At 35.3% G+C, this 14,767-nt stretch overlaps 1 protein-coding gene across 7 annotated transcripts; it reads left to right on the top strand.

Moving 5' to 3' along the window:
- The first annotated feature begins 5,365 nt into the window (after nucleotides 1-5,365).
- LOC141667013 (uncharacterized) lies at nucleotides 5,366-14,101 on the top strand. 7 transcript variants are annotated; one of them, XR_012552448.1, is made up of 10 exons: nucleotides 5,366-6,073; nucleotides 6,179-6,277; nucleotides 6,443-6,645; nucleotides 7,270-7,463; nucleotides 7,631-7,739; nucleotides 7,851-8,161; nucleotides 9,077-9,439; nucleotides 9,860-9,941; nucleotides 10,063-11,652; nucleotides 13,603-14,101. XR_012552448.1 is itself a non-coding variant. In XM_074473300.1 (9 exons), the coding sequence occupies exons 1-9, from the start codon at nucleotides 5,997-5,999 to the stop codon at nucleotides 11,379-11,381; spliced, it is 2,721 nt and encodes a 906-aa protein (XP_074329401.1). In that variant the 5' UTR covers nucleotides 5,366-5,996; the 3' UTR covers nucleotides 11,382-12,433. The 7 variants fall into 7 exon arrangements, 5 of the variants coding, with proteins under 5 accessions (XP_074329401.1, XP_074329400.1, XP_074329402.1 ...); XR_012552447.1 differs by having other exon boundaries at nucleotides 13,599-14,101; XM_074473300.1 differs by lacking the exon at nucleotides 13,603-14,101 and having other exon boundaries at nucleotides 9,113-9,439; nucleotides 10,063-12,433.
- The last annotated feature ends 666 nt before the right edge of the window (nucleotides 14,102-14,767 follow it).

The following is a 14,767-nucleotide window of genomic DNA, read 5'->3' as shown; positions in this document are numbered from 1 at the left end:
ATAAATGTTCAACTTGAAAACCAAGACAGAGTTTTGTTTTACCCAAGTCCTTCATTTCAAACTCTCTTTTCAAATATCCAATCATCTCATGAAGTTCATCTGGGGTTCCAATGATGTTTAAATCATCAACATATACTGCAATGATAGTAAACCCCAATTTTGTCCTTTTAATAAAAACACATGGACATATTACATTATTAGTATATCCATCTTTCAAAAGATATTCACTGAGACGATTGTACCACATACGACCCGACTGTTTCAATCCGTATAATGATCTCTGTAATTTAATTGAGTAAATCTCTCGGGGTCTTGAACTATATGCTTCAGGCATTTTTAATCCATCAGGGATTTTCATGTAAATGTCACTATCGAGTGACCCGTATAAGTAGGCAGTTACAACATCCATTAAATTCATTCAGAGCTCTTCTAGAATTGATAAACTTATTAAAAATCTGAATGTTGTTGCATCCATTACCGGGGAATAAGTTTCTTCATAATCGATTCCCGACCTTTGTGAGAAGCCTTGAGCAACAAGGCGTGCCTTGTATCTCACAATTTCATTTTTCTCATTTCTTTTACGCACAAATACCCATCTATATCCGACGGGTTTTATACCTGCAGGTGTTTGGACAATAGGTCCAAAAACTTGGCATTTTTCAAGTGATTTCAGTTCTGCTTCAATAGCTTCTTTCCATTTTGGCCAATCATTTTTTCTTTTACATTCATAGATCGATCTAGGTTCATGATCCTTAATTTTTTCAGAAATGTCAAGTGCAGCTGCATATGCAAATATATCATCCATGACAATTTCTTTTCTGTTCCACCACTTTCCTGAAATGACATAATTTATCGAGATCTCTTCATTGTCAACAATTTCAAGTGTTTGATCATCCTTAGAAGATGTCTCTTCAGTGATCAATTCTATGATGTCATTTGATGTACCAACTTCCTTATCAAGTTTCCTTGTTTTTCTTGGAGTTTTATCCTTGGATCCAATAGGTCTACCACGTTTCTGGCGTGTTTTAGACTCATTTGCTAGCATGATTTTATTATCTTCTTCAGGAAGTATAATTTTACAAGGAACATTAACAGCTGGTATGTGTGACTTTGTCACATTCTTGACATCAGTAAATGCATCAGGCAATCTATTTGCGACTTCTTGTAGGTGGATAATCTTTTGAACTTCAAGTTCACATTGATTTGTACGAGGATCAAAATGAGAAAGGGATGCTGCATTCCATAAAATTTCTTGCTTTTCTTTTTCAAATTTTATCTTATCTCCCCCTAATGCAGGAAAAACTGTCTCATCAAATTGACAATCGGCAAACCTTGCCTTGAATAAATCACCAGTCATGGGCTCCAAATATTTAATAATTGAGGGGGAGTCAAACCCAACGTATACCCCTAATCTTCTTTGGGGTCCCATTTTTATTCGTTGGGGAGGGGATATCGGAACATAAACTGCGCACCCAAAAACTCTTAAATGAGAGACATTCGGTTCTGTACCATTTACAAGTTGCATAGGGGAATATTGATGATAAGAGGTCGGTCGTAACCGAACCAAAGAAGCCGCATATAAAATCGCATGTCCCCAAGTAGAATTTGATAAATTCGTTTTCATAAGTAAAGGTCTAGCAATCAGTTGTAGCCTTTTGATGAAAGATTCGGCCAGACCATTTTGAGTGTGTACGTGGGCAACATAATGTTCCACTTCAATCCCAATCGACATACAATAATCATTAAAAGATTGGGATGTAAATTCCCCTGCATTGTCCAATCTTATTTTCTTTATATTATGATCAGTGAATTGTGCTCTTAACCGAATTATTTGAGCAAGGAGTCGTGCAAAAGCAACATTACGAGTGGAGAATAAACTAACATGCGACCATCGTGTTGATGCATCAATGAGTACCATAAAGTACTGAAATGGCCCATTAGATGGGGTAATTGGTCCACATATATCTCCTTGTATTCGCTCCAAGAATTTTGGGCATTCAATTGAAACTTTCACAGGAGATGGTCTAGTTATCAATTTTCCTTGAAAACAAGCAATACAAGGGACATCTTTAGATAAAGGAACAATTTTTTTCTTGAGAGGATGTCCATTTGAGTTTTCTATAATTCTCCGCATAATTGTTGAACCCGGATGGCCTAAACGATCATGCCACATCATAAAATTAGTTGGGTCCTCTAATTTTTTGTTCACCACCATATATGATTCAACTGGATTTATGAAGGTGTAATACAATCCAGATTTATATGAGGGGAGCTTTTCAATTAGCTGCTTCACCCCTGAGATAACTAATGTGATATATAAAAATTCTTCATCATTTGCATTTGTTGTCTCTATGTGATATCCATTTTTACGTATATCTTTGAAACTCAAAAGATTTCTTTTTGATTTGATGGAAAACATTGCATCATCAATAGTAAGTCGTGTTCCATTAGGTAACACTATATTTGCTCTTCCAGAGCCATCAATAAGATCTGATGCACCATATATGGTGTTCACATTAGCTTTAGCTAACTTTAGATGCGAAAAATATTTTTGATTTTTTAGGATTGTGTGTGTTGTTGCACTGTCTGCTAAGCAAAGTGATTCCTCATCTTTTATGACATATGATGAGAGGCTGCTAGCCACGTTCTTCTAAAAAATAAAGCAAAATTAGAAAATAAAATATCTCATAACATTCCATTGATTTGAAATTAAGCAACAGATCAAACAAAAAGTTTATAGTTCATCCGTAAATACATAAACACTTAATAAAATAAAACAAGGCCTTTTATTTAATTGGCATCATCACCTGCAAATTTGGCCACCTCCATATTGCCATCTCCAAAGAAATCAGACATTTCCATGTGAGTAGAGTTGAGTGGATCAATTTGATTATCTCCACCAAGGTGAGTTTCAAGCTGGGAAAGACCCAGAGGATCATGTTGCTCAGTAAAATTAGTCTCAACACCTTTTAAAGAAGCTTGGTAGAGATCAACAAGGTGTTTGGAGGTACGACATGTTTTACTCCAGTGCCCTTTCATTCCACAACGATTACAAATGCTTTCAACCCTTTGACCCATCATATTTCCCTTAGGCTTTTCATCATTCTTTGTCCACTTCTGGTGGTGAGGCTTCCTTTTAAAATTTGAGAAGTTTCGATATTTATGACCTCGACCATGCCCAAAACCACGTCCACGGGCATGTCCACGGCCTCGTCCAAATCCACGTCCTCGTCCAAAATCAATATTAGTAACAACATTCACTTCAGGGAATGGTGTGGAACCAGTTGGACGAGCTTGATGATTTTTCATCAAAAGTTCATTATTTTGCTCAGCAAGAAGCAGGACAGAAATAAGTTCAGAATATTTCGTGAACCCTCGTTCACGATATTGCTGCTGCAGGAGCATATTGTTGGCATGAAAAGTGGAATAAGTCTTTTCCAGCATATCTTTATCGGTTACATTTTCACCGCATAATTTCAGTTGATAAGTGATTTTGAACATTGTTGAATTGTACTCGCTTACACTTTTATAATCTTGCAAGCGCAAGTGTAGCCAATCATAGCGAGCCTTATGGAGTATCACAGTTTTTTGATGATCATATCTCTCTTTTAGATCATACCAAAGGTTTAACGGATCCTTAACAGTCAAGTATTCAGTTTTCAAGCCTTCATGAAGGTGATGTCGAAGGAATATCATGGCTTTTGCCTTTTCTTGCTCAGTTTTCACATTTCCTTCCTTTATGGTGTCTCCAAGACCCATAGCATTAAGGTTGATTTCAGCATCAAGAATCCACGTTAAATAATTATTGCCGGTGATATCAAGTGCGTTGAATTCAAGTTTCGTGAGATTTGACATTTTTCTTTCTACAAAAATATAATTAAATTAAATTCATGAAAGCAAACACGTATTAAAGAATACACATTCATACACGAGCCATTGTTGTTAAGAAGTAAGCATATATTCACAAAATAACAAAAAATTGACAACCAAATGCGTGTATAAGTTTAAAAATAGGCATATCAATTGAATATAAATAAAATCCTTAACATGGCAAAAGCTACGTACAAGGTATATTATGCAGGAAAAGATCAAAATAAGAGAATAACAATTTTAATAAACCTCGGTTTAATATTTAAAAATACACCAGAATTTATATGCATGGTATAAAAGGATCAAACATGTCACTAAAATATATTACCAAGTAAACATAATGTACATACTAAAAATATGTTATACACTTGGTTCATAAAAATACGGGACAAGTATGTGCACATTAATCTATTACAAATACATATTTTTTTTTAAATCACAAATATTTAAAATAATTATATTTAAAAGAAAAATCATATGAAATAATAGCAAATTATAACAAAGATGATAAGAACACTAATAAATAAGTGGAATAAAATATTTTATACAGAACATATAATAAAATTATATATTCACCTTAATTATCATAACACGGTTAGAAAATAATAGGAAATAATAAGACTATAAAAACTGCATGAACCATAATCGTTGAGTCCATAGTACAAACATAAGAGTGAATGAGTTACCAAATCTAAATCCAACTCCACCAACTAAAGGAAAAGGCAATAGGTTTTGGTAGTCAAAAGCAAAAGGAAGACCCCAAAACATATATACAGAAAATTAAATGAACAAGTTTAAAAGCTACAGCACCACATGTCACTTGTGATTCACAAGCCAAGAAAATCATGACGCACATGTCATGTATTTGTATGCTAAGGACAAGTAATTACACATGCATTACAGAAAACAAGTGAGCCATCATATAAAGAACATGAAACTTATGGCGTAAGATGCCTACCCAGTACCAGCATGCGTGCTCAGAACATTTACTATTAGCACGCACTTCATGTTACAAGAAGTAAGGAGATAAAGTACCTTAAAAGATCGACTCCCGGCCACCAGAAAAACAGATACGCTAAATATAAGAACGTCGTGCTGATAACGTGTTATATTTATATAATAGATATACTAGAAATTAGAGAGAAACTTTGGAGAGGATAATTTTCATCTTATTCATGTATGTAAACAATGTACAAACAAACCTTTATATAGGCCATCTAATCATAAGTTACAAGATAATGAAAAACCAAAGGTTTGGAAGATCTAAAGTTTGAAAAGACAAAAGGTTGTGGACTTGAAAAGTTGTGCAAAGGAAAAGTCATTCACAAATAGGTTGTACACGACAATATGATGATACTTTAAGTTTCAAATTTTGATTTTACCCTAGCAACAAATTACAATAACATCAGAATTAAAGTCCAAATATAAAATAAATAAATAAATAAATAATTAGTCCAAGTCGAAGAAGCTGCTTTATAGCATCTGTATATCTCTCTGATACTTGTATTATGTCTATATCTCTCTGATACTTGTATTATGTCTGTCTCCATAAAATTTTGAAGCTCTAAATATTTTAACTATCTACAATCCATCTAGCTCTACGATCTACTCAACAAACCTTAATTCTCCTAGTTCTCATCATTCTTTTAACTTTAATTTTTCGATCTAGTTAACTTCATTTCATTATTGTATAATTAGTGTTAGTCTTGGTCAATGAATATTTGTAGCATGATATTATTAGGTCTTTAATTTTGTACTGGACAACTTTTATTATTAGGGAATTTGATTGTTTCAATTGTTTAGATAGAGCTGGATCAGTTGTTTCACTTGTAATTTAGTGCCTTTAGATTTATTTCGATTTTCAAGATTCGATAAGCTATAGAGTGTTAACCGTTTCGTGGAGTTTTAGTTGTGGTTAAATGAGGGAATTAATTTGATTAGCCTTGGGAGGTGCTTTGTTGTGGTCATGTATTTTCAACTGAATTGTTATGTAGGTTTGTTTTTGCGATTTGGGTATTAAGCTTTTCGAGGTTTCGGTTTTTATTAGTGGGGTTTGAGGCTGTCTTTGGCTGGGAGATTGCATTGGTTGTAGCGAGATTGTGGAAGTAGTATATTTCTTCTAGAAAATGAACAGAATGAGCTTTGAATTTGAGGATCAAAGTTTACAAGAAAATGCGTCTCAAGTTCGTGATGAATCACATAAGTAATTCACTGGCTTTATTTGCTTCACCTAATTTTTCTAGATTTTTTTACTTTAATTTGAACGTGTTTAAAGCTGGTCAAATTTTTTTCTTTAATTGTGTCGCAGGTGTAATGAGGTTTCTTATACGCGAAAGTTTCTTTTATCTTTGAGTCAGTTGGAAATATGCAAAAACTTGCCAACAGGATTTGATCGGTCAATTTTAGGGCAAGAAATTTATCTGATTTCGCTATCAACAAGTACAATTAAATTTCCACATTTTATGATCACTGTTATAGTGAGGGCATCAACTTATTAACATTTGTTTGCTCCTGCTCTAGTGGTTATGTGCATGCCATTAACTGTTGCTTTGTTTTTAAAAATTAATATCAGTGAGTCCGAGGACACCACAAAACAAAAAATCCCAAGTCCTGGTAGCTTCCAGTTGCTAGGTTCTAGACGTGGCGATTACAGTTCGTCACCACCAACTAGAGGTGATTCAAGTAATTACTCTAGAGGAATATATGGAAAGTGGGGAAGTCGTTCTTCTGGACAAAGCGATAAAGACAGTGACTCTCAGTCTGATAGAGATTCAGGTTGGTTTTTGTACTGTAGTCAGTCGATATTCTTTAAGTTAATTCACCACCATCTAATTTCTATCTTAGAGCCTTTTTGTCTTTTTCCTCTGCGAGCCTGAACAAGTACTACAAGGAATAGCGTAATATATGTTTTGGAGGACTCCCAGTCGGATAATTACCGAATGGGTTGTAAATTTCAATCTCGAATTTATTATATATGTAGTTGGTTATGAATTTCCTAGGATACTAATCTTAAACGGGATTGTATATTTTCCCTAACCTCTTTTGCATAAATTATACCAGCAGAAGCCAACTTTCCAAAGTTAATCGTATGGTGATCATGATATCAACAAAATAATTAATGATATGCTGCAAGACTTATGTATTCTTACCAGATTGGCAGATTCATGATAGTTTCTTATTTTATAGAAATATTTAGTTTACCAATCCCTCATTAGGGGTAACCCCAGTAATGTTTACATATTTGAGTGGTTGGTATTACCTGGAAATCTTACTTGCTTGAACTTTCCTAAATTAAAGAAAATAATGAAATAGTAAATCAAACTTGTAAAATTATGAGACAGGATTGCTCTGGTGGGTAAAGCATTCACTTATGTCCAGAATATTTAATTTGTTCTACAGAGTCGAGCAGGCAGCAGGGAAACCCATCTCGACGCTCTTGGCAAAGCACTGATCATGATGGGCTTCTTGGAAGTGGTTCTTTACCAAGACCTTCTGGGTATGCAACTGGAATGATGGCTTCAAAGGTTCAAGGAAATAATCACTTTCAGCTCAAGAAAAGTAACGAGCCGTATCATCCCCCTCGTCCTTATAAGGTAATAATTGTTATAATATTTCTCCCTTCTATGATCTTGTCGCGGCCTACTTCAATTTTTTATCTACTCTGCACATGATACCAATTTACATAACTATGGGGATTATCACCTCAATGAAGGTTATTTTATGCTGGTTTTACCAAAGATTATATTTGTTTTGTACTCAGGCGGTTCCTCACACTCGACGAGAAATTAGTGATTCAATCAATGATGAAACTTTTGGTTCTACGGGTTATACAAGTGAGGACAGGGCAGAAGAGGAACAGAAGCGCAAAGGTTTTTTTAATGTCATTATTAATTTTCCAAATTGTTTACATATTCATTCCTTCTTTTTTCTTGGCTGGATTATCTGCTATCGACTGAAATTGAATATGACTTTCTTCTCAGCTTCCTTTGAATTAATGAGGAAGGAACAACAAAAAGTTTTACAAGAGAAGCAGAAAATGCATGTTGATAAGCAAAAAGATGACTTTTTCACAGCTTATGCTGCCTCTCTTGAACAAACCACAGAGGGTAGAGCTTTGAAGCAAGACAGTAAATGCGACTCTGGAAGTCAACCTCTATCAAATACTCACTCTGGCAATAATTCTCTATCAAATACTTCTGCACCCAGACCACTTGTACCTCCTGGTTTTGCAAGCACAACTTTGGAGAAACTTTCCGGACCAAAAGTTATTACTTCTGCACAAGAGAAAGTCGTAAGTCCTGTCCTTAAAATATTTTAGACAATGATTTTGTTGTCCAAGCCTTTTTATTGCAACCTGTGTATCAGCGTAATAAAAAAATATTTTGGTGGCTTGGTCATATTATTGTGTTAGATAACTTTAATCTTTTTGGTGTGGTGGGTGTGCAGACCTCCATATATGATAGACATTGAACTCATAGTCTCGTATAGATATCTTTTTTTTTTACTTTCCCTCTTCGTGTTATGTTTGAGGACTTCAATACAGTCAGTTAATCATTAGTTCATGTCCAATTCGTTCAAGCTTCTTAGTGAAAATTAGTGTGGATGCTGGTTGCTTGGTTGGCATTTTATCAATTCCTTGAGCAGAGAAGTACCGCACAAGACCCATCCATCGGACTAGTCTTGATAATGTGGCTTCCTATCTGCTGCCATGAAGGAGAAACCACTCCACCCATCCTTTTGATGATTGTAATATTATCTAAATGAGCTTCTGGAGAGAAAAGTTGTAATCTATCATTGGCACAATGAAGAAATTATATAATAGACACGGTAGAGTACACTGCAGCAGGAAGCTAGATTCAGAAACAATGCAAAGGATTGATATCTGACATTGGACACCGTTGGGTATAGTTTATAGTATAAATTTACAACAAGTGACCTGAGTATTGGTCTGGACGTCGCAGAACCCTTGTTCTCCTCACGGCACATTTGTACTTCTAGCAATAGATTATCAGCTCTAAACTACATTCTCTCTGAGGTTAAATAATCACCTTTGTTCAGGGACACTTCTACAGTTCCACCTTATTCTTACATTGTTTTCTCCCCTATACTGTTGGTCGGACTGCTTGTTCACTGCCAAATAAATTTTACATAACTTCAAACTTTATGGTTTGTGACGGAGATTTAAATCTTGCTTCTTTACATGCAGATTAGTAAGCAGGAGCTTCATGAAAGTTTTTTGCAGGCCACAGCTAAACCTGTGCAAGAAGCAATTCCCAGTAAGGAAGAAGAGAGACGAGTAATACATGAGCTGGTTAAGAATGAGCAACAGCTTAAGGTTGACTTGATGGCTAAACCATTTTCTGATTTAAAAGTTACAAATCAAATGTATGGCAATTCTAGTATTATGAAAACCAACAAATCTTTGGATGATGGTGAAATGATTCATTCAAATACCAAGGTGACAATGAACAACACTATTTGCGATTACAATGAGGATAAATCAAGGTCAATCCTGGATAAGCTATTTAGTAGTTCCCAAACAGTACACACTTCCGCAAATCTGAAAGAGGTATATTTGTTCTTGATGAATTTTTTTGTTGACCCTATTTCTCTTTGTTCTTAATGATTCATCGTTGTTCAAATTTTGTCTTGATTCTTATCTAGTTAGAATAACTCGATGGGTTTATGTAGCTATTGTATTTCTTATGCACATAAACCCACACGTACGTGTTCTTTTTAGGTAATAAAATCAAAAGTACTCAATTCTATATTGTTTTTGGTGGGTAATAGTTCCACTTTGGAAAACTATGTTACCTCTTGGTATACAGGTATCAGAAAATAAAATGTGTTTGTTAGTTGGCTTAATTTACTCGCAAAAGGGAAATTGAATTAGGTTATGTGTATATTCTATGTTTTTTGAGCAAAGGTGGATCAATGGGTTAATCTAATTCGTAAGCTAGAATCTGACTCGTGTGTTGCTTCCTTGTAGCTTTATGATGGCAAACCTGATGTCAAGCAGATCCCTAATATGGTCCAATCTTCCAAATTTTCTCACTGGTTTCTTGAAGATGGTATATTTTAAACTACAAGTTACTACCCTCTAATAAGCAAAAAAAATTGTAACTGAGTTTTGCATCTATTTATAAAGATCATTTTGTAAGCTTTCTTTTTATCATTTAATTCTCCGTGCAGAAAAGCCGCCAGAACAACACACATCCGTTGGCCCCGATGACTTGCTTTCACTGATTGTGAGTGGTGGGAAAGCTGGAGTACAAGCATCTGATGTGGAAGCCACACAATGCATTCCACCAGAACTTATGCACCGGAGTTCTGAATTTAATAATCTATCTAATAGCATATCTTTTGCCACAATTGGGATATTTGAGCAGTCATACAATCAAAAAAATATTGAGGCCGTTCCTGCAGTCCTTACATGTGAGGATCTTGAAGGAAAGATCTTATCTGAATATAGTGAGAACAGTTCGGTTTTGCAGCCACCTGTATATGTCAACAGTGCCACTGATGCTGCGGAGATGCAGCCAAAAATTAGTGTAGACAGTCATGCATCTCTGCATCTACTTTCACTGTTACAGAAAGATGAAAATCTGAAAGATATGACCCCATCCCCTGATGAAGAGATTGGATTATCTGGACAACCGCGTACTACTGAAGTACGTATTACTAGTACTGCGATTGACAAGTCAAGAAAGGCAGATGAAGAACCTCTTCAAGACTCCGGGAAAAATAGCACCCTTGAAGCACTTTTTGGAACTGCTTTCATGAAGGAGCTGCAGTCAGTTGAAGCACCGGTGTCTGAGCACAGAAGCATAGCCGGGGCAGCAAAATATGATGATAATGAGCCTCGTGGACTATCTTTTCATGTTGGAAATGATGGATCACATCCTGCTACTATAGATGAAATTGAATTCAACCGGTTAAATTTTGAAAACAGAAGGCTGGCATCAAATCCAGAACAGAAAACCAAGCCGGTAGAAATTCAAAAATGGTTAGGGCATACAGATCCTTATATTAATATAGAATCCTTGAGAATGCGAAATGAGGGCAGAGCTAAACATGGGTTGCACGGGGTAGTTCAAAGTCAGCTACCTGAAGAGGAAAGTTTACTTTTTGTTGGTGATCAACTGAACCCCAGTAAATCGAGATATATTCCTGACGGGAATATGAATATCAGTGAAATTTTATCCAACACATCATTTGGCATTGCAGAAAAATTGACAGCTCTTAATGCTGGTTACAAAGATGAACGGTCTTTCAGAGCTCAAGAAGGACCTCATTTAAACCGTGGTCCTTGTGACCCTGCCGAGTTTGAGATACAGTATCAGAATCTTCATGCCAAAGCATCTCCGCCACAATTTCATTCCCCACAAATGAGTAATGGAAGACCAATATTTACTCCTCCAGATTATCATCCTATTCACATGACTTCCGAGATGAAATTTATGGTTCCAGAAGGTATCAGCCATGACCATGATGGCCGCATCAATTATTAGTTTCCTATAAATATGATTCGTCCTCCCTTACATCAGCACCACTCTGCTCCAATTGAATTTGATCTTTCGATGCATCATCAAATGCTACAGCAGATGCAAGTGCCACAAAATTTTCCTCCAAATGCACTGCATGAGTACCCCAGAGGTGGACCAGTACCTCCTCACCTCAGCAACCAGCTCAATGCTTTAATGCAGGAAAGAAACCTGATGCAAGGATTCCCTTTTGGTCAACGGAGACCAAATATTAGTGGCCCACGGATGCAACTGCCTGGTAAAGTCTAATTACATGAATTCTTATATTTGCATAAATAAATCTTTCCCTGCTTCACGTTTTGTAATCACAAACTTTTAGTTCTAACTGCGAGATTATATTAATTACTCTCAAGTGAATATGAATTTGGAAGATAATATGTTGAACGATTAAGTGCTTAATCTCCGTGTAGAATGTAAACAAGGGGTCTGTGCCATGTAAATGGTTAATAAACAAATAGGATCGCTAATGTTGGCACAAATTTGAGGTTATAATGTTCTATACTATTAACTAGATACTCTGTATCAATCAAAAAATTAGCTAGTATGTAACAAGATAGCTGGTATTATCTTGTTGACTTTCACTTGTGATCTTTACACGGAGGATATTGTACCTTATGCAACTCTCGATGTTTATTTTTAGGGCGATAATGTTCTTTGACCTGTTTAACACACAACTGTGCTTACTAATTCTTCTTTTGCCACTTCTTTTTCGAGCGCCTGATGTCTATGAAAGAAGCAATCGTCCTGACTCACTCCACAGGCTAATCAGCATTGAACACAGAGCAAATCTGAAACAGATGCAGAACCATGCAATTAATGGTCAGGGAATGTCTAATCATGAGCTAGATATGAGTTCCCCTTTTAGATAGTTATCATGATTAACGTTTTATGTGGCTAGTTTAATACTTGACTGTAGATTACAACTCCCAACATTTTGTTATAAATGCTCGTGGAGGAATCGTGCAAGCAAGTGATAAGGTTTTGTTTGACAGTAGAATCTAGTGTGTTTTTGCTCTTCCCATGACCCATGCTATCAAATGAAAGTAGACCATAGAAGGCCCAAAGAACGAAAACAAATGCCGAAAAATGCTAGTGATGTTCCTGTAGCTTGAGATAATAATGCACATATTCTTTTAGTCAGCATGTCTGTTGCAAATATTTTCCAGCCTAAGTGAGCTTTCTGAATGATCCCCATCCCCTAATCTCTAGATATTCTCGCTGCTATGATATGCTCCCACAGTCTGCATAGTCCTCGCCTACAATTCCTTAAATTCCAAACAGTAGCCGAAACTTTCTGAAAAAAACCCCAACCAGAAACCTATACTTGTTTCTAAAAAAATTCCTTTAATCAAATCCCCATTTTTTTTAAAAATCGTAATAATCTACCACCGGAAAAAAAGTTGCTGCAAGTGCAAGCCGTACAAGTAGAGATTTTTTTTTTGCTAATTAATTTCCCACACCATAAGTCGAAACTTCCTCGAGGGGGACAGGAGCTGAAGAGCTTCCATAGACTTATATGTTCCTAGTGATGGTGCAAGGCAGTCTCTGAACCGTCTGAAGTGAGAACTATCATATTTTCATGCTTGAGCTGCGGCAAAAATAGCAGCCATGTCATCTGGTCCTGGGGAAAAAGGATTAAGACCTGGAAAAGTACTGCACATTATGCGGATATATTATTCATACACTATAGTTACATATATTGAAAAAAATTAACACCTTGCTTGAGTTCTGAGATTTTGAGGTACAGTATATAAGTTTGTTCAAGCAATGTAAATTTGTAGAAGATCTAATAAATTTAAGTTTTTTTCAAGTATTATAATTTGTGCAAATAGAATATAATAATGAGTAGCGATACAAATTATAAAGGGGAAGGGAAATTGACATATCGCACTCATCATCTCGGTCTTCTTATTAATAATTGATTAGGTTTTGAATAATAGGCTAAGGACGTTGACAATAGTATTTCCCTATTATACCAAGAACAGGATACATAGTGTTCCCACATGCAGTAGAAACTTAAGTTTGTCTATATATATAAATATCTCGGATAAGTTGGTCGCTACATTCAACTACACAGCCCAGGTAAAATATAAGCATAGATAGTTAACTGCAGGATTCTCGTCAAATTCTACCGATTAACTCAAAATCATGTGTACTGAATACGACCTTTTAACGATGTTCAAGTCAGAGACATCATCGCAGATGATCAAGAACGAGGAACAACTGAAAACCGTCAGAGGTATGCAGGAAAGCATCTGTCCCGAGGAAAAAATCTCGAATTGCTTCAGCTCAAATAAAAGTGATAAAATTGAGCATAACTATGATAACGCGAGCTTGGATAGAAAGCAAATAAGTGACAGAACTAAATTCGAGAATGTTGGGGAATACATGCAAACAAAGTTTGATATGGCGAGGACGAAGATGAGAGATTCGTACATTAGTATTGAGAATAAAAAAGAAAAAGGATTCAAGTGATTGAGTCGCAAGATTTGTGTGGGAACATTGAAGATACGAAACCTAGGCCACTGAGTTCAAAGGTCAAGGTTAAGAAGACGATGAAGAAATCGAAACTGATGCCAAAACGCAAGTTTGGTCGAGTTTTATACTAGCATTGCAGAACAGACATACTGTGTACTAAGTATCTCCTTCGAATTATGTAATGTAACAGCTGTTTATGTCTTAATCTAAATTTTACTTTGTGACTGAGTTTATTCTCTTATTTATCTGTCAGAATAAATAACTTTATTAGTTTAGAGTTTAGATGATCTTTCAAGTCATCCTTTTTGCTACAATGCTGCCTAAGAGAATAAAAGAGTGGGACGGATTTGCTGTGTTAATGGATTAATTCTAAATCTTAATTAAGTTCAGAAATTTATTAAAAGTGCGCCAAATTATTGATCTTGGGCTGTTTGTTTTTTTGAAATAATCTTGGGCTGTTAATACTGCATACGTGCATGGCGTAATTTAAGAAAAAAGATGTGCATGCCATATTAAGTTATTTAATTATATTTTAGGAGAAATATTCAGTTCAGATTCTCAAGCATTGATGATAATTCATGAATTTAAAAAAATAGTTCATTTTAATAGTTCGCGAATTTCGACTAGTTGATATAAAAATTAGTAGAGTTTTGATAATTTTGTGAAATTTTTCAAATATGCATCAAAATCTCATGCATTAAAGAGATTTCAAAATTAAAAATAATATCAAATTTATCAAAATTCACCAATTTATCAAATAAAATAAAATCATGGACTTTTGAATACTATTGTGCCCAAAATCTCACGTGAACTCGATCTAAGGCTCATGAAAAATTTGGACTTAATTGTTATTAATTGAGAATAATTTCAATATA

The sequence above is a fragment of the Apium graveolens genome, chromosome 6 (assembly GCF_009905375.1).
Source record: "Apium graveolens cultivar Ventura chromosome 6, ASM990537v1, whole genome shotgun sequence".
In the NCBI taxonomy this organism is placed as follows: Eukaryota; Viridiplantae; Streptophyta; class Magnoliopsida; order Apiales; family Apiaceae; genus Apium; species Apium graveolens.
Note: the sequence above shows the minus strand (reverse complement) of the source record. Positions and strands in the feature narration are given on the sequence as shown.

Excerpts from the sequence above, each read along its gene's own strand:
- LOC141667013 (XM_074473299.1), top strand. The coding sequence starts at position 5,997 with ATGAACAGAATGAGCTTTGAATTTGAGGATCAAAGTTTACAAGAAAAT. Across the intron at positions 6,646-7,269 it reads TCAGTCTGATAGAGATTCAG|AGTCGAGCAGGCAGCAGGGA; the intron begins GTTGGTTTTTGT and ends TTTGTTCTACAG. Across the intron at positions 9,440-9,859 it reads CTTCCGCAAATCTGAAAGAG|CTTTATGATGGCAAACCTGA; the intron begins GTATATTTGTTC and ends GCTTCCTTGTAG.